Here is a 22798-nt window from a genome sequence, read left to right as displayed (position 1 = left end):
CATTAAAGCCAATTTTAAAGCATAAAGTTAAGTCCATTCTTATAGCACAACACTAAGAAAGTCCATTCTGATAGCATAGTATCAGGTCCATTCCCATAGCCAATGACTAGGTCCATTAGTATAGCAATACACTAGGTTCATTCTTAAAGCAAAGCATTATGCTGATTCTTATAGCAGAACACTAAGTCGTCCATTCTTATTGCATATCAATAGGTCCATTATTTAAACCAAACCACTATGAACACAACTACAATTATACATGGGATCAATTATCGAAATACTTTTTAAGTACTAGGACTCAATCAGGTGAATGATAAGCTGTACAATTACTCAATAAAATGTAGATTAGACTGGAACCATATTCTGATATGTTTGCAAAGCTGTGCCCTCTCTCAAACAGATGCATATGAGACAAGCTTGGGATCTCTAGCAGATGTATGAGAAAGCTCCACCCTAAGCCATATAGACACATATGATGTATCCCTTCTTAATCACAGGTATGAGCAGGTGTACTCTTACTCAAAGCTTAATAGCGAACCAATGGGTACATTTTTTATAGCAATAAACTAGGTCCATTCTTATAGCAAAGCATTAAGTCTAATTGTATAGCAGAACACTAGGTACATTATAAGAGCTTTACACTGGGTCAATTTTAATAGCATAACATTAGGAATAATTGTATAGCAGAACACTAGGTACATATTTAGAGTGAAACATTAAAACCAATTTTAAAGCATAAAGTTAAGTCCATTCTTATAGCACAACACTAAGAAAGTCCATTCTTATAGCATAGCATTATGTCCATTCCCATAGCCAATGACTAGGTCCATTAGTATAGCAATACACTAGATTCATTCTTCAAGCAAAGCATTATGCTGATTCTTATAGCAGAACACTAAGTCGTCCATTCTTATTGCATATCAATAGGTCCATTGTTTAAACCAGACCACTATGAACATTACTACAATTATACATGAGATCAATTATCGAAATACTTCTTTTTAAGTACTAGGACTCAATCAGGTGAATGAGAAGCTGTACAATTACTCAATAAAATGTAGATTAGACTGGAACCATATTCTGATATGTTTGCAAAGCTGTGCCCTTACTCAAACAAATGCATATGAGACAAGCTTGGGATCTCTAGCAGATGTATGAGAAAGCTTCACCCTAAGCCATACAGACACATATGATGTATCCCTTCTTAATCACATGTATCAGAAGGTGTATTCTTACTCAAAGCTTAATAGCGAACCAATGGGTACATTTTTATAGCAATAAACTAGGTTCATTCTTATAGCAAAGCATTAAGTCTAATTGTATAGCAGAACACTAGGTACATTATAAGAGCTTTACACTAGGTCAATTTTAATAGCATAACATAAGAATAATTGTATAGCAGAACACTAGGTACATATTTAGAGTGAAACATAAAAGCCAATTTTAAAGCATAAAGTTAAGTCCATTCTTATAGCACAACACTAAGAAAGTCCATTCTGATAGCATAGTATTAGGTCCATTCCCATAGCCAATGACTAGGTCCATTAGTATAGCAATACAATAGGTTCATTCTTAAAGCAAAGCATTATGCTGATTCTTATAGCAGAACACTAAGTCGTCCATTCTTATTGCATATCAACAGGTCCATTATTTAAACCAGACCACTATGAACACAACTACAATTATACATGGGATCAATTATCGAAATACTTTTTAAGTACTAGGACTCAATCAGTTGAATGAGAAGCTGTACAATTACTCAATAAAATGTAGATTAGACTGGAACCATATTCTGATATGTTTGCAAAGCTGTGCCCTCTCTCAAACAGATGCATATGAGACAAGCTTGGGATCTCTAGCAGATGTATGAGTAAGCTCCACCCTAAGCCATACAGACACATATGATGTATCCCTTTTTAATCACATGTTTGAGCAGGTGTATTCTTACTCAAACCTTAATAGCGAACCAATGGGTACATTTTTTATAGCAATAAACTAGGTCCATTCTTATAGCAAAGCATTAAGTCTAATTGTATAGCAGAACACTAGGTACATTATAAGAGCTTTACACTAGGTCAATTTTAATAGCATAACATTAGGAATAATTGTATAGCAGAACACTAGGTACATATTTAGAGTGAAACATTAAAGCCAATTTTAAAGCATAAAGTTAAGTCCATTCTTATAGCATAGCATTAGGTCCATTCCCATAGCCAATGACTAGGTCCATTAGTATAGCAATACACTAGGTTCATTCTTAAAGCAAAGCATTATGCTGATTCTTATAGCAGAACACTAAGTCGTCCATTCTTATTGCATATCAATAGGTCCATTATTTAAACCAGACCACTATGAACATTACTACAATTATACATGAGATCAATTATCGAAATACTTTTTAAGTACTAGGACTCAATCAGGTGAATGAGAAGCTGTACAATTACTCAATAAAATGTAGATTAGACTGGAACCATATTCTGATATGTTTGCAAAGCTATGCCCTTACTCAAACAGATGCATATGAGACAAGCTTGGGATCTCTAGCAGATGTATGAGAAAGCTCCACCCTAAGCCATACAGACACATATGATGTATCCCTTCTTAATCACATGTATGAGCAGGTGTATTCTTACTCAAAGCTTAATAGCGAACCAATGGGTACATTTTTATAGCAATAAACTAGGTCCATTCTTATAGCAAAGCATTAAGTTTAATTGTATAGCAGAACACTAGGTACATTATAAGAGCTTTACACTAGGTCAATTTTAATAGCATAACATTAGGAATAATTGTATAGCAGAACACTAGGTACATATTTAGAGTGAAACATTAAAGCCAATTTTAAAGCATAAAGTTAAGTCCATTCTTATAGCACAACACTAAGAAAGTCCATTCTGATAGCATAGTATAGCAATACACTAGGTTCATTCTTAAAGCAAAGCATTATGCTGATTCTTATAGCAGAACACTAAGTCGTCCATTCTTATTGCATATCAATAGGTCCATTATTTAAACCAAACCACTATGAACACAACTACAATTATACATGGGATCAATTATCGAAATACTTTTTAAGTACTAGGACTCAATCAGGTGAATGAGAAGCTATACAATTACTCAATAAAATGTAGATTAGACTGGAACCATATTCTGATATGTTTGCAAAGCTGTGCCCTCTCTCAAACAGATGCATATGAGACAAGCTTGGGATCTCTAGCAGATGTATGAGAAAGCTCCACCCTAAGCCATACAGACACATATGATGTATCCCTTCTTAATCACATGTATGAGCAGGTGTATTCTTACTCAAAGCTTAATAGCGAACCAATGGGTACATTTTTTAGAGCAATAAACTAGGTCCATTCTTATAGCAAAGCATTAAGTTTAATTGTATAGCAGAACACTAGGTACATTATAAGAGCTTTACACTAGGTCAATTTTAATAGCATAACATTAGGAATAATTGTATAGCAGAACACTAGGTACATATTTAGAGTGAAACATTAAAACCAATTTTAAAGCATAAAGTTAAGTCCATTCTTATAGCACAACACTAAGAAAGTCCATTCTGATAGCATAGTATTAGGTCCATTCCCATAGCCAATGACTAGGTCCATTAGTATAGCAATACACTAGGTTCATTCTTAAAGCAAAGCATTATGCTGATTCTTATAGCAGAACACTAAGTCGTCCATTCTTATTGCATATCAATAGGTCCATTATTTAAACCAAACCACTATGAACACAACTACAATTATACATGGGATCAATTATCGAAATACTTTTTAAGTACTAGGACTCAATCAGGTGATTGGAAAGCTGTACAATTACTCAATAAAATGTAGATTAGACTGGAACCATATTCTGATATGTTTGCAAAGCTGTGCCCTCTCTCAAACAGATGCATACGAGACAAGCTTGGGATCTCTAGCAGATGTATGAGAAAGCTCCACCCTAAGCCATACAGACACATATGATGTATCCCTTCTTAATCACATGTATGAGCAGGTGTATTCTTACTCAAAGCTTAATAGCGAACCAATGGGTACATTTTTTATAGCAATAAACTAGGTCCATTCTTATAGCAAAGCATTAAGTTTAATTGTATAGCAGAACACTAGGTACATTATAAGAGCTTTACGCTAGGTCAATTTTAATAGCATAACATTAGGAATAATTGTATAGCAGAACACTAGGTACATATTTAGAGTGAAACATTAAAGCCAATTTTAAAGCATAAAGTTAAGTCCATTCTTATAGCACAACACTAAGAAAGTCCATTCTGATAGCATAGTATAGCAATACACTAGGTTCATTCTTAAAGCAAAGCATTATGCTGATTCTTATAGCAGAACACTAAGTCGTCCATTCTTATTGCATATCAATAGGTCCATTATTTAAACCAAACCACTATGAACACATTACAATTATACATGGGATCAATTATCGAAATACTTTTTAAGTACTAGGACTCAATCAGGTGAATGAGAAGCTATACAATTACTCAATAAAATGTAGATTAGACTGGAACCATATTCTGATATGTTTGCAAAGCTGTGCCCTCTCTCAAACAGAAGCATATGAGACAAGCTTGGGATCTCTAGCAGATGTATGAGAAAGCTCCACCCTAAGCCATACAGACACATATGATGTATCCCTTCTTAATCACATGTATGAGCAGGTGTATTCTTACTCAAAGCTTAATAGCGAACCAATGGGTACATTTTTATAGCAATAAACTAGGTCCATTCTTATAGCAAAGCATTAAGTTTAATTGTATAGCAGAACACTAGGTACATTATAAGATCTTTACACTAGGTCAATTTTAATAGCATAACATTAGGAATAATTGTATAGCAGAACACTAGGTACATATTTAGAGTGAAACATTAAAACCAATTTTAAAGCATAAAGTTAAGTCCATTCTTATAGCACAACACTATGAAAGTCCATTCTGATAGCATAGTATTAGGTCCATTCCCATAGCCAATGACTAGGTCCATTAGTATAGCAATACACTAGGTTCATTCTTAAAGCAAAGCATTATGCTGATTCTTATAGCAGAACACTAAGTCGTCCATTATTATTGCATATCAATAGGTCCATTATTTAAACCAGACCACTATGTACATTACTGCAATTATACATGAGATCAATTATCGAAATACTTCTTTTTAAGTACTAGGACTCAATCAGGTGAATGAGAAGCTGTACAATTACTCAATAAAATGTAGATTAGACTGGAATAATATTCTGATATGTTTGCAAAGCTGTGCCTTCTCTCAAACAGATGCATATGAGACAAGCTTGGGATCTCTAGCAGATGTATGAGAAAGCTCCACCCTAAGCCATACAGACACATATGATGTATCCCTTCTTAATCACATGTATGAGCAGGTGTATTCTTACTCAAAGCTTAATAGCGAACCAATGGGTACATTTTTTATAGCAATAAACGAGGTCCATTCTTATAGCAAAGCATTAAGTCTAATTGTATAGCAGAACGCTAGGTACATTATAAGAGCTTTACACTAGATCAATTTTAATAGCATAACATTAGGAATAATTGTGTAGCGGAACACTAGGTACATATTTAGAGTGAAACATTCAAGCCAATTTTAAAGCATAAAGTTAAGTCCATTCTTACAGCACAACAATAAGAAAGTCCATTCTTATAGCATAGCATTAGGTCCATTCCCATAGCCAATGACTAGGTCCATTAGTATAGCAATACACTAGGTTCCTTCTTCAAGCAAAGCATTATGCTGATTCTTATAGCAGAACACTAAGTCGTCCCTTCTTATTGCATATCAATAGGTCCATTGTTTAAACCAGACCACTATGAACATTACTACAATTATACATGAGATCAATTATCGAAATACTTCTTTTTAAGTACTAGGACTCAATCAGGTGAATGAGAAGCTGTACAATTACTCAATAAAATGTAGATTAGACTGGAACCATATTCTGATATGTTTGCAAAGCTGTGCTCTTACTCAAACAGATGCATATGAGACAAGCTTGGGATCTCTAGCAGATGTATGAGAAAGCTTCACCCTAAGCCATACAGACACATATGATGTATCCCTTCTTAATCACATGTATCAGAAGGTGTATTCTTACTCAAAGCTTAATAGCGAACCAATGGGTACATTTTTATAGCAATAAACTAGGTTCATTCTTATAGCAAAGCATTAAGTCTAATTGTATAGCAGAACACTAGGTACATTATAAGAGCTTTACACTAGGTCAATTTAATAGCATAACATTAGGAATAATTGTATAGCAGAACACTAGGTATATATTTAGAGTGAAACATTAAAGTCAATTTTAAAGCATAAAGTTAAGTCCATTCTTATAGCACAACACTAAGAAAGTCCATTCTGATAGCATAGTATTAGGTCCATTCCCATAGCCAATGACTAGGTCCATTAGTATAGCAATACACTAGGTTCATTCTTAAAGCAAAGCATTATGCTGATTCTTATAGCAGAACACTAAGTCGTCCATTCTTATTGCATTTCAATAGGTCCATTATTTAAACCAAACCACTATGAACACAACTACAATTATACATGGGATCAATTATCGAAATACTTTTTAAGTACTAGGACTCAATCAGGTGAATGAGAAGCTGTACAATTACTCAATAAAATGTAGATTAGACTGGAACCATATTCTGATATGTTTGCAAAGCTGTGCCCTCTCTCAAACAGATGCATATGAGACAATCTTGGGATCTCTAGCAGATGTATGAGAAAGCTCCACTCTAAGCCATACAGACACATATGATGTATCTCTTCTTAATCACATGTATGAGAAGGTGTATTCTTACTCAAAGCTTAATAGCGAACCAATGGGTACATTTGTTATAGCAATAAACTAGGTCCATTCTTATAGCAAAGCATTAAGTCTAATTGTATAGCAGAACACTGGGTACATTATAAGAGCTTTACACTAGGTCAATTTTAATAGCATAACATTAGGAATAATTGTATAGCAGAACACTAGGTACATATTTAGAGTGAAACATTAAAGCCAATTTTAAAGCATAAAGTTAAGTCCATTCTTATAGCACAACACTAAGAAAGTCCATTCTTATAGCATAGCATTAGGTCCATTCCCATAGCCAATGACTAGGTCCATTAGTATAGCAATACACTAGGTTCATTCTTAAAGCAAAGCATTATGCTGATTCTTATAGCAGAACACTAAGTCGTCCATTATTATTGCATATCAATAGGTCCATTATTTAAAACAGACCACTATGTACATTACTACAATTATACGTGAGATCAATTATCGAAATACTTCTTTTTAAGTACTAGGACTCAATCAGGTGAATGAGAAGCTGTACAATTACTCAATAAAATGTAGATTAGACTGGAACCATATTCTGATATGTTTGCAAAGCTGTGCCCTTACTCAAACAAATGCATATGAGACAAGCTTGGGATCTCTAGCAGATGTATGAGAAAGCTTCACCCTAAGCCATACAGACACATATGATGTATCCCTTCTTAATCACATGTATCAGAAGGTGTATTCTTACTCAAAGCTTAATAGCGAACCAATGGGTACATTTTTATAGCAATAAACTTGGTCCATTCTTATAGCAAAGCATTAAGTTTAATTGTATAGCAGAACACTAGGTACATTATAAGAGCTTTACACTAGGTCAATTTTAATAGCATAACATTAGGAATAATTGTATAGCAGAACACTAGGTACATATTTAGAGTGAAACATTAAAGCCAATTTTAAAGCATAAAGTTAAGTCCATTCTTATAGCACAACACTAAGAAAGTCCATTCTGATAGCATAGTATAGCAATACACTAGGTTCATTCTTAAAGCAAAGCATTATGCTGATTCTTATAGCAGAACACTAAGTCGTCCATTCTTATTGCATATCAATAGGTCCATTATTTAAACCAAACCACTATGAACACAACTACAATTATACATGGGATCAATTATCGAAATACTTTTTAAGTACTAGGACTCAATCAGGTGAATGAGAAGCTATATAATTACTCAATAAAATGTAGATTAGACTGGAACCATATTCTGATATGTTTGCAAAGCTGTGCCCTCTCTCAAACAGATGCATATGAGACAAGCTTGGGATCTCTAGCAGATGTATGAGAAAGCTCCACCCTAAGCCATACAGACACATATGATGTATCCCTTCTTAATCACATGTATGAGCAGGTGTATTCTTACTCAAAGCTTAATAGCGAACCAATGGGTACATTTTTTATAGCAATAAACTAGGTCCATTCTTATAGCAAAGCATTAAGTGCAATTGTATAGCAGAACACTAGGTACATTATAAGAGCTTTACACTAGGTCAATTTAATAGCATAACATTAGGAATAATTGTATAGCAGAACACTAGGTATATATTTAGAGTGAACATTAAAGCCAATTTTAAAGCATACAGTTAAGTCCATTCTAATAGCACAACACTAAGAAAGTCCATTCTGATAGCATAGTATTAGGTTCATTTCCATAGCCAATGACTAGGTCCATTAGTATAGCAATACACTAGGTTCATTCTTAAAGCAAATCATTATGCTGATTCTTATAGCAGAACACTAAGTCGTCCATTCTTATTGCATATCAATAGGTCCATTATTTAAACCAAACCACTATGAACACAACTACAATTATACATGGGATCAATTATCGAAATACTTTTTAAGTACTAGGACTCAATCAGGTGAATGAGAAGCTGTACAATTACTCAATAAAATGTAGATTAGACTGGAACCATATTCTGATATGTTTGCAAAGCTGTGCCCTCTCTCAAACAGATGCATATGAGACAAGCTTGGGATCTCTAGCAGATGTATGAGAAAGCTCCACCCTAAGCCATACAGACACATATGATGTATCCCTTCTTAATCACATGTATGAGCAGGTGTATTCTTACTCAAAGCTTAATAGCGAACCAATGGGTACATTTTTTATAGCAATAAACGAGGTCCATTCTTATAGCAAAGCATTAAGTCTAATTGTATAGCAGAACGCTAGGTACATTATAAGAGCTTTACACTAGATCAATTTTAATAGCATAACATTAGGAATAATTGTGTAGCGGAACACTAGGTACATATTTAGAGTGAAACATTCAAGCCAATTTTAAAGCATAAAGTTAAGTCCATTCTTACAGCACAACAATAAGAAAGTCCATTCTTATAGCATAGCATTAGGTCCATTCCCATAGCCAATGACTAGGTCCATTAGTATAGCAATACACTAGGTTCATTCTTCAAGCAAAGCATTATGCTGATTCTTATAGCAGAGCACTAAGTCGTCCCTTCTTGTTGCATATCAATAGGTCCATTGTTTAAACCAGACCACTATGAACATTACTACAATTATACATGAGATCAATTATCGAAATACTTCTTTTTAAGTACTAGGACTCAATCAGGTGAATGAGAAGCTGTACAATTACTCAATAAAATGTAGATTAGACTGGAACCATATTCTGATATGTTTGCAAAGCTGTGCTCTTACTCAAACAGATGCATATAAGACAAGCTTGGGATCTCTAGCAGATGTATGAGAAAGCTTCACCCTAAGCCATACAGACACATATGATGTATCCCTTCTTAATCACATGTATCAGAAGGTGTATTCTTACTCAAAGCTTAATAGCGAACCAATGGGTACATTTTTATAGCAATAAACTAGGTTCATTCTTATAGCAAAGCATTAAGTCTAATTGTATAGCAGAACACTAGGTACATTATAAGAGCTTTACACTAGGTCAATTTAATAGCATAACATTAGGAATAATTGTATAGCAGAACACTAGGTATATATTTAGAGTTAAACATTAAAGTCAATTTTAAAGCATAAAGTTAAGTCCATTCTTATAGCACAACACTAAGAAAGTCCATTCTGATAGCATAGTATTAGGTTCATTCCCATAGCCAATGACTAGGTCCATTAGTATAGCAATACACTAGGTTCATTCTTAAAGCAAAGCATTATGCTGATTCTTATAGCAGAACACTAAGTCGTCCATTCTTATTGCATTTCAATAGGTCCATTATTTAAACCAAACCACTATGAACACAACTACAATTATACATGGGATCAATTATCGAAATACTTTTTAAGTACTAGGACTCAATCAGGTGAATGAGAAGCTGTACAATTACTCAATAAAATGTAGATTAGACTGGAACCATATTCTGATATGTTTGCAAAGCTGTGCCCTCTCTCAAACAGATGCATATGAGACAAGCTTGGGATCTCTAGCAGATGTATGAGAAAGCTCCACCCTAAGCCATACAGACACATATGATGTATCTCTTCTTAATCACATGTATGAGAAGGTGTATTCTTACTCAAAGCTTAATAGCGAACCAATGGGTACATTTGTTATAGCAATAAACTAGGTCCATTCTTATAGCAAAGCATTAAGTCTAATTGTATAGCAGAACACTAGGTACATTATAAGAGCTTTACACTAGGTCAATTTTAATAGCATAACATTAGGAATAATTGTATAGCAGAACACTAGGTACATATTTAGAGTGAAACATTAAAGCCAATTTTAAAGCATAAAGTTAAGTCCATTCTTATAGCACATCACTAAGAAAGTCTATTCCTATAGCATAGCATTAGGTCCATTCCCATAGCCAATGACTAGGTACATTAGTATAGCAATACACTAGGTTCATTCTTAAAGCAAAGCATTATGCTGATTCGTATAGCAGAACACTAAGTCGTCCATTCTTATTGCATATCAATAGGTCCATTATTTAAACCAAACCACAATGAACACAACTACAATTATACATGAGATCAATTATCGAAGTACTTTTTAAGTACTAGGACTCAATCAGGTGAATGAGAAGCTGTACAATTACTCAATAAAATGTAGATTAGACTGGAACCATATTCTGATATGTTTGCAAAGCTATGCCCTTACTCAAACAGATGCATATGAGACAAGCTTGGGATATCTAGCAGATGTATGAGAAAGCTTCACCCTAAGCCATACAGACACATATGATGTATCCCTTCTTAATCACATGTATGAGAAGGTGTATTCTTACTCAAAGCTTAATAGCGAACCAATGGGTACATTTTTATAGCAATAAACTAGGTCCATTCTTATAGCAAAGCATTAAGTTTAATTGTATAGCAGAACACTAGGTACATTATAAGAGCTTTACACTAGGTCAATTTTAATAGCATAACATTAGGAATAATTGTATAACAGAACACTAGGTACATATTTAGAGTGAAACATTAAAGCCAATTTTAAAGCATAAAGTTAAGTCCATTCTTATAGTACAACACTAAGAAAGTCCATTCTTATAGCATAGCATTAGGTCCATTCCCATAGCCAATGACTAGGTCCATTATTATAGCAATACACTAGGTTCATTCTTGAATCATAGCATTAGGCTTATTCTTATAGCAGTACACTAAGTCGTTCATTCTTATGATAGGATTAAGTCCATTATCATAACCGATTACTAGGTATATTGTTATAACAATACACTGGGTTCATTCATGAAGCATAGCATTAGGCTGATTCTTATAGCAGTACAATAGGTTCATTCTTGAAGCATAGCATTAGGCTGATTCTTACAACAGTACACTAGGTTCATTCTTGAAGCATAGCATTAGGCTGATTCTTACAGCAGTACACTAGGTTCATTCTTGAAGCATAACATTAGGCTGATTCTTATAGCAGTACACTAAGTCGTCCATTCTTATCGCATTGCAATATGTTCATTCTTTAAAGCAGACCACTATGAACATTCCTATAATTATACTTTGGCATTTAGAATACTTCTTATTACTAGTACTCAATCAGATAAATGAGAAGCTGTACAATTACTCAATAAAATGTAGATAAAACTGGAACCATATTCTGATATGTTTGCAAAGCTGTGCCCTTACTCAAACAGATGCATATGAGACAAGCTTGGGATCTCTAGCAGATGTATGAGAAAGTGTCACCCTAAGCCATACAGACACATATGATGTTACCCTTCTTAATCACATGTATGAGAAGGTGTATTCTTACTCAAGGCTTAATAGCGAACCACTGGGTACATGTGTACAGCAATAAACTAGGTCCACTCTTATAGCAAAGCATTAAGTGCAATTTTATAGCAGAACATTAGGTACATTATAAGAGCCTCACACTGGGTCAATTTTAATAGCTTAACATTAGGTATAATTGTATAGCAGAACACTAGGTACATATTTAGTGTGATACACTAAAGCCAATTCGAAAGCATGAAATTAAGTCCATTCTTATAGCACAACACTAAGAAAGTCCATTCTTATAGCCTAGCATTAGGGCCATTCCCATAGCCAATGACTAGGTCCATTATTATAGCAATACACTAGGTTCATTCTTGAAACATAGCATTAGGCTTATTATTATAGCAGTACACCAAGTCGTCCATTCTTATCGCATAGGAATAAGTCCATTATCATAACCGATTACTAGGTCTATTGTTATAGCAATACACTATGTTCATTCTTGAAGCATAGCATTAGGCTGATTCTTACAGCAGTACACTAGGTTCATTCTTGAAGCTTAACATTAGGCTGATTCTTATAGCAGTACACTAAGTCGTCCATTCTTATCGCATTGCAATATGTTCATTCTTTAAAGCAGACCACTATGAACATTCCTACAATTATACTTTGGCATTTAGAATACTTCTTATTACTAGTACTCAATCAGATAAATGAGAAGCTGTACAATTACTCAATAAAATGTAGATTAGACTGGAACCATATTCTGATATATTTGCAAAGCTGTGCCCTTACTCAAACAGATGCATATGAGACAAGCTTGGGATCTCTAGCAGATGTATGAGAAAGCTTCAACCTAAGCCATACAGACACATATGATGTATCCCTTCTTAATCACATGTGTGAGAAGGTGTATTCTTACTCAAGTTCTTAATAGCGAACCACTGGGTACATTTATACAGCAATAAACTAGGTCCACTCTTATAGCCAAGCATTAAGTCAAATTTTATAGCAGAACATTAGGTACATTATACGAGCCTCACACTGGGTCAATTTTAAAAGCTTAACATTAGATATAATTGTATAGCAGAACACGAGGTACATATTTAGAGTGATACACTAAAGCCAATTCGAAAGCATGAAATTAAGTCCATTCTTATAGCACAACACTTAGAAAGTCCATTCTTATAGACTAGCATTAGGTACATTCCCATAGCCAATGACTAGGTCCATTATTATAGCAATACACTAGGTTCATTCTTGAATCATAGCATTAGGCTTATTCTTATAGCAGTACACTAAGTCGTTCATTCTTATGATAGGATTAAGTCCATTATCATAACCGATTACTAGGTATATTGTTATAACAATACACTGGGTTCATTCATGAAGCATAGCATTAGGCTGATTCTTATAGCAGTACAATAGGTTCATTCTTGAAGCATAGCATTAGGCTGATTCTTATAGCAGTACACTAAGTCGTCCATTCTTATCGCATTGCAATATGTCCATTCTTTAAAGATGACCACTATGAACATTCTTACAATTATACTTTGTCGTTTCGAAATTCTTCTAAGTACTAGTACTCAATCAGATAAATGAGAAGCTGTGCAATTACTAAATAAAATGTAGATTATACTGGAACCATATTCTGGTATGTTTGCAAAGCTGTGCTCTTACTCAAACAGATGCATATGAGACAAGCATGGGATATCTAGCAGATGTATGAGAAAGCTTCACCCTAAGCCATACAGACACATATGATGTATCCCTTCTTAATAACATGTTTGAGAAGGTGTATTCTTACTCAAGGCTTAATAGCGAACCACTGGGTACATTTGTATAGCAATAAACTAGATTCACTCTTATAGCAAAGCATTAAGTGCAATTTTATAGCAGAACATTAGGTACATCATAAGACCCTCACACTGGGTCAATTTTAATAGTTTAACATTAGGTATAATTGTATAGCAGAACACTAGGTACATATTTAGAGTGATACACTAAAGCCAATTCGAAAGCATGAAATTAAGTCCATTCTTATAGCACAACACTAAGAAAGTCCATTCTTATAACCTAGCATTAGGTTCATTCCCATAGCCAATGACTAGGTCCATTATTATAGCAATACACTAGGTTCATTCTTGAAACATAGCATTAGGCTTATTCTTATAGTAGTACACTAAGTCGTCCATTCTTATCGCAAAGGATTAAGTCCATTATCATAACCGATTACTAGGTCTATTGTTATAGCAATATACTAGGTTCATTCTTGAAGCATAGCATTAGGCTGATTCTTATAGCAGTACACTAGGTTCATTCTTGAAGCATAGCATTAGGCTGATTCTTATAGTAGTACACTTAGTCGTCCATTCTTATCGCATTGCAATATGTTGATTCTTTAAAGCAGACTATAGCAGAACACAAGTTATAACATTAGAGTGATACACTATGGCCCATTTTACTGCAAAATATTAAGTCAATTCTTATAGCAGAAAACTAAGTCCATTCTTATAGCATAGCATTTTGTCCATTATATTATCAAACGACTAGGTATATTATTAAAGCAATACACTAGGTTCATTCTCATAGCATTGCATTGGACCAACTCTAATAGCAGAACACTAAGTCCATTCTTATAGCATAGCAATATGTCTTTCTTTAAAGCAAACCACTATATAAATTATTACATTTATACTTTGGGTTTGTTCTTGAAATACCATAAAGTACTCAATCAGATGAATGAGAAGCTGTACAATTGCTCAATGGAATGTAGATTATACTGAAACAATATTCTGATATACAAAGCTGTGCCCTTACTCATTCAGATGCATATGAGACAAGCTAAAGATCTCGAACAGATGTATGAAAAAGCTTCACCATAATCCATACAGATACATATGATGAATCCTTTCTTAATCACATGTATGAGAAGGTGTATTTTTACTCAAGTCTTAATTGCTAACCACGTGGTAAATAGTTATAGAAAATCATTAAGTCCAATCTAATAGCATACTATTTAGTACATTTTAAGTGTAATACACTTGGTCCATTCAAATAACACAACATTAGGTATAATTGTATAGCAGAACACAATGTACAACAATAAAATGATACACTAGGGCTCATTTTAGAGCAAAAAATTAGGTCCATTCTTATAGCAAAGCATTTTTTCCATTCTTATAGCAAACGACTAGGTCAATTAGTATAGCAATACACTAGATTAATTCTTATAGCATTTTATTAGGCCTATTCGTATAACAGAGCAATAGGTTTGTTCTTTAGAGCAGACCACTATGTACATAATAACAGTTATATATTGGGTCCATTCTTGAAATACTTGGTACATAACTATAGCAATACACGAGGTCCATTCTTATAGCAAATCCATAGGTCTAATCTTATAGCAGCACACTAGGTAAATTACAATAGCAATACACTAGGTTTATTGTTATATCATAGCATAAGGTCCATCATATAGGAGAACACTTGGTACATTATTTTAGCAATACACTAGGTAAATTCTTATAGCATAGCATTATGTCCATTTATAATAGCAAACAGCTAGTTAAATTATTATAGCAATACACTAAGTATATTCTTATAGGATAGCATTAGGTCCATTCTTATAGCAGAACACTAGGTACATTATTTAAACAAAACACGAGTTCTATTCTTATAGCATAGCTTTAGGTCCACCATATAGCAGAACACTTGGATCATATTATAGCAAAAGACTAGATTAATTCTTATAGCATAACATAAGGTCCATTCTTATAGCAGAAGACTAGGGACATTAGTATAGCAATACACTAGGTTCAATCTCATAGCATAGCATAATGTTTTTTTTGTTTTTTTTTTTTTTTTATAGTAGAACACTCAGTCCATTCTTATAGCATTTCATAGGTCATCATATCAATACACTGGGTTTATTCGCAGAGCAATTTCTCAATTTTCAATAGCCGACCACTAGTAACATTAATATAACAATACACTATGTCACGTCTTATAGCAAAGTAACAGGTCTAATCTTATAGCAGCACACTAGGCATATTATTTTAGCATTATACTAGGTTCATTCTTATAGCTTAGCAATATGCAAAACATGTACATGTACATGTCTTAAAGCATAGCATTAGGTCCATTTTTATAGCAGAACAAAGGTTAATTCTTATTGCATATCTTTAGCTATAGGTTCATCAGTAAAAGCAGACCACTATGTACATTACTATATTTATACACTAGACCCATTCTTGAAATAGCATTTAAAAATCAATCAGAGAGAAAGCTTCACCTGGCCTATTCCTTGTTAATCAAATGTATGAGAAGGTGTGTTCTTCTCAGATTTTAATAACAGACCACTGTGTACCTTATTACATCAATATACTAGGTCCATTCTTGATGCAAACATAAGGTCCAATTTTATAGCAGAACGCTATGTTTGTTATCAGAGTATATCATTAGGTCCAATCTTACAGCGTAGCGTTAGGTTTTTGAAGTAAAATAGCTGCTCCCTAAACGATGACGTCGGCCGACGCAAATTAGTCTAATTTGGAGCGCAGGATTACTGAGCTGCCGCCGAATCACATTTTGGCAAAAAGACACATACAGCTGTCCTCCTGGATTCATTCTCGCCGCCATATAGCCTTTTTGTGCTAATGCGGCTTAAAGCAACCAACAATCAAACAATCAATCCTGGGTTCATTAAAAGAAATTTTACAATTTCTGAGTAATCTTCTCTTACTTTGTTTAGTAAAAAGATTAGAATCAATTAAATGAAAATTAGTAGTAATTTACAAATATTCCTGCTCTAATATTTCAAAATCTAATTATTATAAAAAAAATCAATGTTACCCGGCGGCTAATTATTGTGTCATTGGGTCTCTTGTGGAGAGTTGTCTCATTGGCAATATACCACAACTTATGTTTAATGATTATATATAATTTTGAACGACCGACCCGCATTTCATCGACAACCTGACATCCAAGTTTCATCTATACTTCATCTTTATTTATTAAAATAGTCATGAGAAATATTTAAAATACAACTCCAGAGAGCCAAAACACGCGAAATATTTAATTGCATGATCAATACAAATATAGATTGTTTTAATAGACAATTTGTTAACAATTTTATAAGAATGTAGATTGTCAAAATATTGGTTCTCATCTGAGAGACGTCTAGGTTATGGGCAAACATTCTATCAGAAATGTAGCACACAGATGGTAAAATAATGATAATCTAAATCAATATTGATATCCAGGACCATTACACATAGTTTTGGTGAAGACATTTTGTTTTTCAAGCTTTATCTTAGATTTTTTTCTTTTGAAGAGAAATAAATGCAGACTTTTGACCTCGGATACCATTGTTTACAAAATGATTGTGCATGTATTGAATTTCCAATACTTTGAATACATTTTGTATTTTTCTTGGAACTTATAATGGTAATGAATATTGTAATAGAACAAAATAAACAGCATATGTTACCATAACCGATATGGTTATATATATTGCAACTGCATTTGATTAAATTTATTGCTCCTGTTCCTTGACAGAATACGCACAAAAATCACCAACAACAATGAAAGTAACTTTCTTGGTAAGATAGTTTTACTGAATAATCAAACGTCAAAATAATAATGATTATAATAAAAATGATAATAATGATAATAATAATAATAATAATAATAATAATAATAATAATAATATTAATTATATTAATAATAATTATAATAATAATAATAATAATACACAAAATAATTGCAAATATCATAGTTTCAAAACACTCATTGAAGTTTTCTTTTTCTTTTACAAAACAGCTTACGTTGCTGGTTCTAGTGGTTCTAGTTACTAATTCGTTTGGATGGCTTTGGCGAAGGTCAAGGAGGAATCGATGTGGTACCTGGCTTAGGCACAGGCCATGCACTGCTGCTAAGTGTAGTGGTATGTTTGCCTTCATATGATATAAAGCAATGTATATTTTAGGTGTTTTGAATTTTGAATCAATTTGTAAAGGCATGTTTGAGGACACTTGTAAGTAATTATACAAAGCTCTTTGTCTCGTATTGGCTTTTCATACGTAATATAAAATAGGAACCAAATGTTTCAATTAATGATTAGAACTAACTGTACTATAATCTATTTTTACAGTAACAATATTCTTATAAGTATTCAAATTACCTTTAACTGTTTTACAACAGCAAAACATATTAAATGTTATTTAATTATTTTTTAGATCCTTCAAGAGGGAAACCATTTTACTTTGGAACAACTCGTTTGTTTTGTATGGCAAAGGGAAAACGTGGATCGTCACCATCTCGACCAACATGGGCACTAAAGCATAGATGGATCGAATACAATGGCCATTTTTTCGAACGATTGAAGAATGGAGGAGATATTTTTAGCTCAAATGCCCCTAAGGACTCCAATAAATGTTCTTCTAGTCGGGAAAGTCGTCCAGCTGGGTACAGCAGTTTGAGCATAGATTGTATGAAACGTTGTACGAATAAGTACAGGCAACGCTATGGTGGATACCGCCTGTTGTCAAATAACTGCCACCACTTTGCTAATCGCTTCTCCGATATATTATGCAGCAGTTCCTCGTGTCCTTCGTGGTGTGCTTGAATTGAAATAATCTTAGTCTACTATCATTAAATGTAACTTCCTCTTCTCGCTATTTATTCTCTTAATTTATTATGCATGACTATATAAGGTAATACTGAAATAAGAAGATGTGGTATGATTGCCAATGAAAAAACACCATGAATATATCTCAGCAAAAGTTATCAACAATATAAATCACTTTATCAACAATGTGCTAACACAATACCACATAGCAAGCTATAAAGGGTCCCGACCTGACAATTGTAAAACCAACGAGAAAATTAACGGCCCGATTTATTTACAAAACAATAAACTAAAAATAAACAAATATGCTATACAGCAACAAACGACAACCGCTGAATTACAGGCTCCTGACTTGGAAGGTGTAGTACATTGTACCACCAAAAATGAATACGTCACATCAGGTAGCATACAATAGGACAGAACAAAATATTCACTCGAATTTTTCAGGGTCAAAAAAACATAATACTATATCTTGGGTGTTCAAGGCACTCCACTCTGAGGTTTCTGTATTAAAACAAAGTCAGCGTAGGACTTTCTTTGAGATATTGTTGTGTCGTAAAGAAACAAATGATGCTCCCGCAGATGCAAAGTGGAATTTTTAAATACACAAGTTGAGCATAGCGACAGAAACATCTATGATTCACTGTAAGAGGAGTTATTCGGAAACCCTATACACCTCGTATGCAAGTGTATACTCTAAAAAACATGACAATTTTCTTACAAAGGAGCAAATATTAATAAAATTAAAAAAAGTCTATCCTATTTTAAAACACACAAAATTAATCATGGGAGCACGTAGGTCTATGGGTCACTGTAGGGAGAATTTTCTGGGAACGCTATTCACCTCTTACTTATGCAAGTATATACTCCCAAAAAAATGACAAAGTTCAATTTACTCCAATAAGAGCAAATATCAATAAACTTTCAACATATTTTAACAATATTTTTTTTAATTTCCAACACAGTATGGATTGACATATTAAAATACAATTTAAAAGAAAGGATTTTAGGGATTAGACAAGACATACGACATAACAGTGATAACCAGTAGTAGATAGCATAACATCTAGCACCTCCGATAGGTAAACATAAAAACAAATTACCCCCCCCCCCCCCTTTCCCCCCCATAAAAAATCAACCAGGAAAACACATGGGTCAGAAAACCTATGTATTGCTTAATTACCATAAATAGGAATGCAGAGCCAAAATTTTGGAAAACCAAAGACAGTATCATATTGACGGCCTCGTAACCAAATTGATCATATAAGCATAAAGATACCAAGTCAGGAGCCTGAAATTCAGTGGTTGTCTTTTGATTATGTGGCATATTTATTTTTCGTTCATTTTTTTGTACATAAATAAGGCCGTTAGTTTTCTCGCTTGAAATGTTTTACAGTTCTATGCGGTATGGGCTGTGCTGATTGTTGAAGTCCGTACAGTGACCTATGGTTGTTATTTTTGTGTCATTTGGCCTTTTGTTGAGAGTTGTCTCATTGGCAATCATACCACATCCATCTTCTTTTCTATACTTAAATAGAAAGAGTTATGCTAATTTGAATACATATTTACCAATTACACACAGAATGACGAGCATTAATCAAAACTAACGAAGTCCTCCCTTTTAAAAATCAGTATAATTGTCTTTGTTCCTCTCATGTAAAGATTAAATTGTGTCAATATGCAAATTTTAAAAGTTTCCAAATTTAATTTCAAATTGATTAAAAAATAAACCATATTTTTCTATTTTTTTAATACACTTTTTTATACTTATTTAGTTACTGTTGGTATATCATGCATATCTATGCTAACCAAAACAACTGCCAGCAACTGCTTTCATTTGTCTATACGCATCTCCTGACAGCATGTCCCAATACTTGTACACACTATTAAGAGCGAACAAATTTGATGTATACATGTTGCAAAAAGCACAGTTCAAATAGCAATTAACGTGGGTGTCAAAAGCATAGGATTTTAATTTGTCACATTGGCCGACTACATTTTCCTGGTATTTTTCTATCAGTTTTCTTGTCAAACATGGTCTTACACAATCAATCCAACTTTTACCATCATTTGTGAACTTGTTATATCGGTTTCTAAATCTGCCGCAGTATTAGCACTTGTAGCCGTAACCAATTAGATAACCAGATGACCCACGCTGTCTTCTATTTTTAAAGCATATATAAAACCCACAGTCACCGTTTTGGCCTTTCTGTGTACAGTATGCATCTACTGGTTCTGTTTATGAAGACAAAAATTCATGGTTACAACATTATTTTAGAAGAAGAATATTACGTTACATTTGTCTTATGTTTATTTTTAATCAAACAAGAACTATCGAAAATCTTTATCTCATGAAAGACATTTCACATGGGATATCTTTATAATTGTACTTATAGATAATCATTGATCATCTCAACGATATTTTGATTTTCTCGCTTAAGCCGGTACGTCGAAAGCGAGAAAAGCAATCGAGTTGAGATGACCAATGATAATCTGTTTATAGCTATTTTACCTATGACGACGTTGTTAATGTCATGACAACCGGCACGTGCGTCCTTAGTTTCTAGCGCTAATTTTTATATCATTAATTTTCGCTGAGAAAATTTATAAGTCAGCAAGATCCAAGAAAAATTTCGTAACATAGCGATAAATTGCTATAATTCAGTTTTTATATATAACAGAAAAGCGCTACGGACGTATGAAATTGTTGTTTCTATGTATATCTTATATGAATATCAATTCAAAGCTGAACGAAAGCAAAGTGTTTAAACTAGTAACCAAACAATACTGATTATCAACAAATATTAATTAAGAAGTCACCATGCGACCTTGAACAATATCAACCACGAGCAAAGTTTTTAAAGTCATAGTTTATATCATTAGAGTGTGTTTTCTTCTTCTTTCGGGTATTGTAATGCTATCGAGCAGCATCTATGTTGAACACAAAGGAGGAAATACCCATTCACTTACTAATTGACTGAGAATTCGAAGTTCTAGATCTAGAACGCCAAAACCAGCCTGTATTTAAAAAAAATAAAATTCAAAATAAAATGTTGCATGTTAGGTGTATTATGCATAATTCCAAAAATAATTAACCTGATGAAAAGCTTTCTCACTGGTTTTAAAAGATTAATTGGTTATTCTTCGAACATAATTTTCGTAAGAAGGTTCTTTGTGGTAAAAATAGATTTTTTTAGGAAAGAGAACGATCGAACTATATAATTGTAGATATTATATCGATTTCATTAATTTCAACCAAATCGTGGAATTATACAACATAAAAGATAACATATTGATTATTTTGTTATATCTTGATATTTAAAAGACAATATACAAATATATTATCACCAAAGAAAATGGTCACCGTTGAACGGGACATACTTATAAATTATCAACTGTCACCCTTTTTTATAAAACTAGGCGTAAAATTTGCCCATTTTGGTTCACACATATTTATTAAGTCAAATTAGAGAAAAATAAACAGCAAAGGAGAGCTATGATCACTTGATTATACAGACTGATAACATATGATTAAGAGGACATGGAGCTAGAATAACTTGATTATACGGACTCAAATCATCTGATTTGGAGGACATGGCGCTATGATAAATCTACTAATGAATATATAGGACCGTCAAACAAGCTTTCCAATAGAAGCATCCACTTAATTGTTTAAAATACTTTCAAAGGATCAAAAGTTGGTAAATTTTTGATGTCCTATCAACAGGAAGTGTTCGCTGCCACATTCAATCAACAGTAAAGTCTCATTAAAAACAAACAGTGTATAAAGTAAAATAAAAGTGCTGATATAACAATTTATATGAAATTAAAACCTTAAGAGAAAGACTTATTTTTGAGATACTTTTAATGTGAAACATAACAGATCAATATACAATTTTTAAAATTACACATATGGTCTTGCCTCTTATACATGTTATAGGAAGAAAGTAAAATGAGTTACAAAGCATGACGTAAAGGTTGAAAATGGGAAACGACAATGACTTAACTAACATTAAGGTTATCCTTCCTTCATGCACAAGATCTTCCGGGTTTAAATAATTTTTTTAAGTATTTCTGAATTTTGTCCCCCCATTCCTTCTTTTTGTTCTTGCGCTTAATCAAACAAGCTAAGGAAGAA

The 22798-nt window shown here is 33.3% G+C and overlaps 1 protein-coding gene and 1 long non-coding RNA gene across 2 annotated transcripts; one reads left to right on the top strand and one right to left on the bottom strand.

Annotated features, from left to right (window-relative positions):
• The first annotated feature begins 17566 nt into the window (after positions 1-17566).
• On the top strand, positions 17567-18702 carry LOC139500831 (uncharacterized). The gene is made up of 3 exons (XM_071289706.1): positions 17567-17632; positions 17853-17976; positions 18269-18702. The coding sequence occupies exons 1-3, from the start codon at positions 17615-17617 to the stop codon at positions 18655-18657; spliced, it is 531 nt and encodes a 176-aa protein (XP_071145807.1). The 5' UTR covers positions 17567-17614; the 3' UTR covers positions 18658-18702.
• A 1691-nt stretch (positions 18703-20393) lies between these two features.
• On the bottom strand, positions 20394-21685 carry LOC139500866 (uncharacterized). Its single transcript, XR_011658382.1, has 2 exons — positions 21631-21685; positions 20394-20895 (listed from the first exon to the last, which is right to left on the bottom strand). It is a non-coding gene; the product is annotated as an uncharacterized lncRNA (long non-coding RNA).
• Positions 21686-22798: the final 1113 nt, after the last annotated feature.

The sequence above is a fragment of the Mytilus edulis genome, chromosome 13 (genome assembly GCF_963676685.1).
Source record: "Mytilus edulis chromosome 13, xbMytEdul2.2, whole genome shotgun sequence".
Lineage (NCBI taxonomy): Eukaryota > Metazoa > Mollusca > Bivalvia > Mytilida > Mytilidae > Mytilus > Mytilus edulis.
The sequence above is the reverse complement of the archived record's forward strand: the minus strand, read 5'-3'. Positions and strand labels throughout refer to the sequence as shown.

Bases quoted from the DNA above. Each gene is read 5' to 3' on its own strand.
- LOC139500831 (XM_071289706.1), top strand. The intron at 17,977-18,268 runs GTATGTTTGCCT...ATTATTTTTTAG, and splicing joins CACTGCTGCTAAGTGTAGTG to ATCCTTCAAGAGGGAAACCA.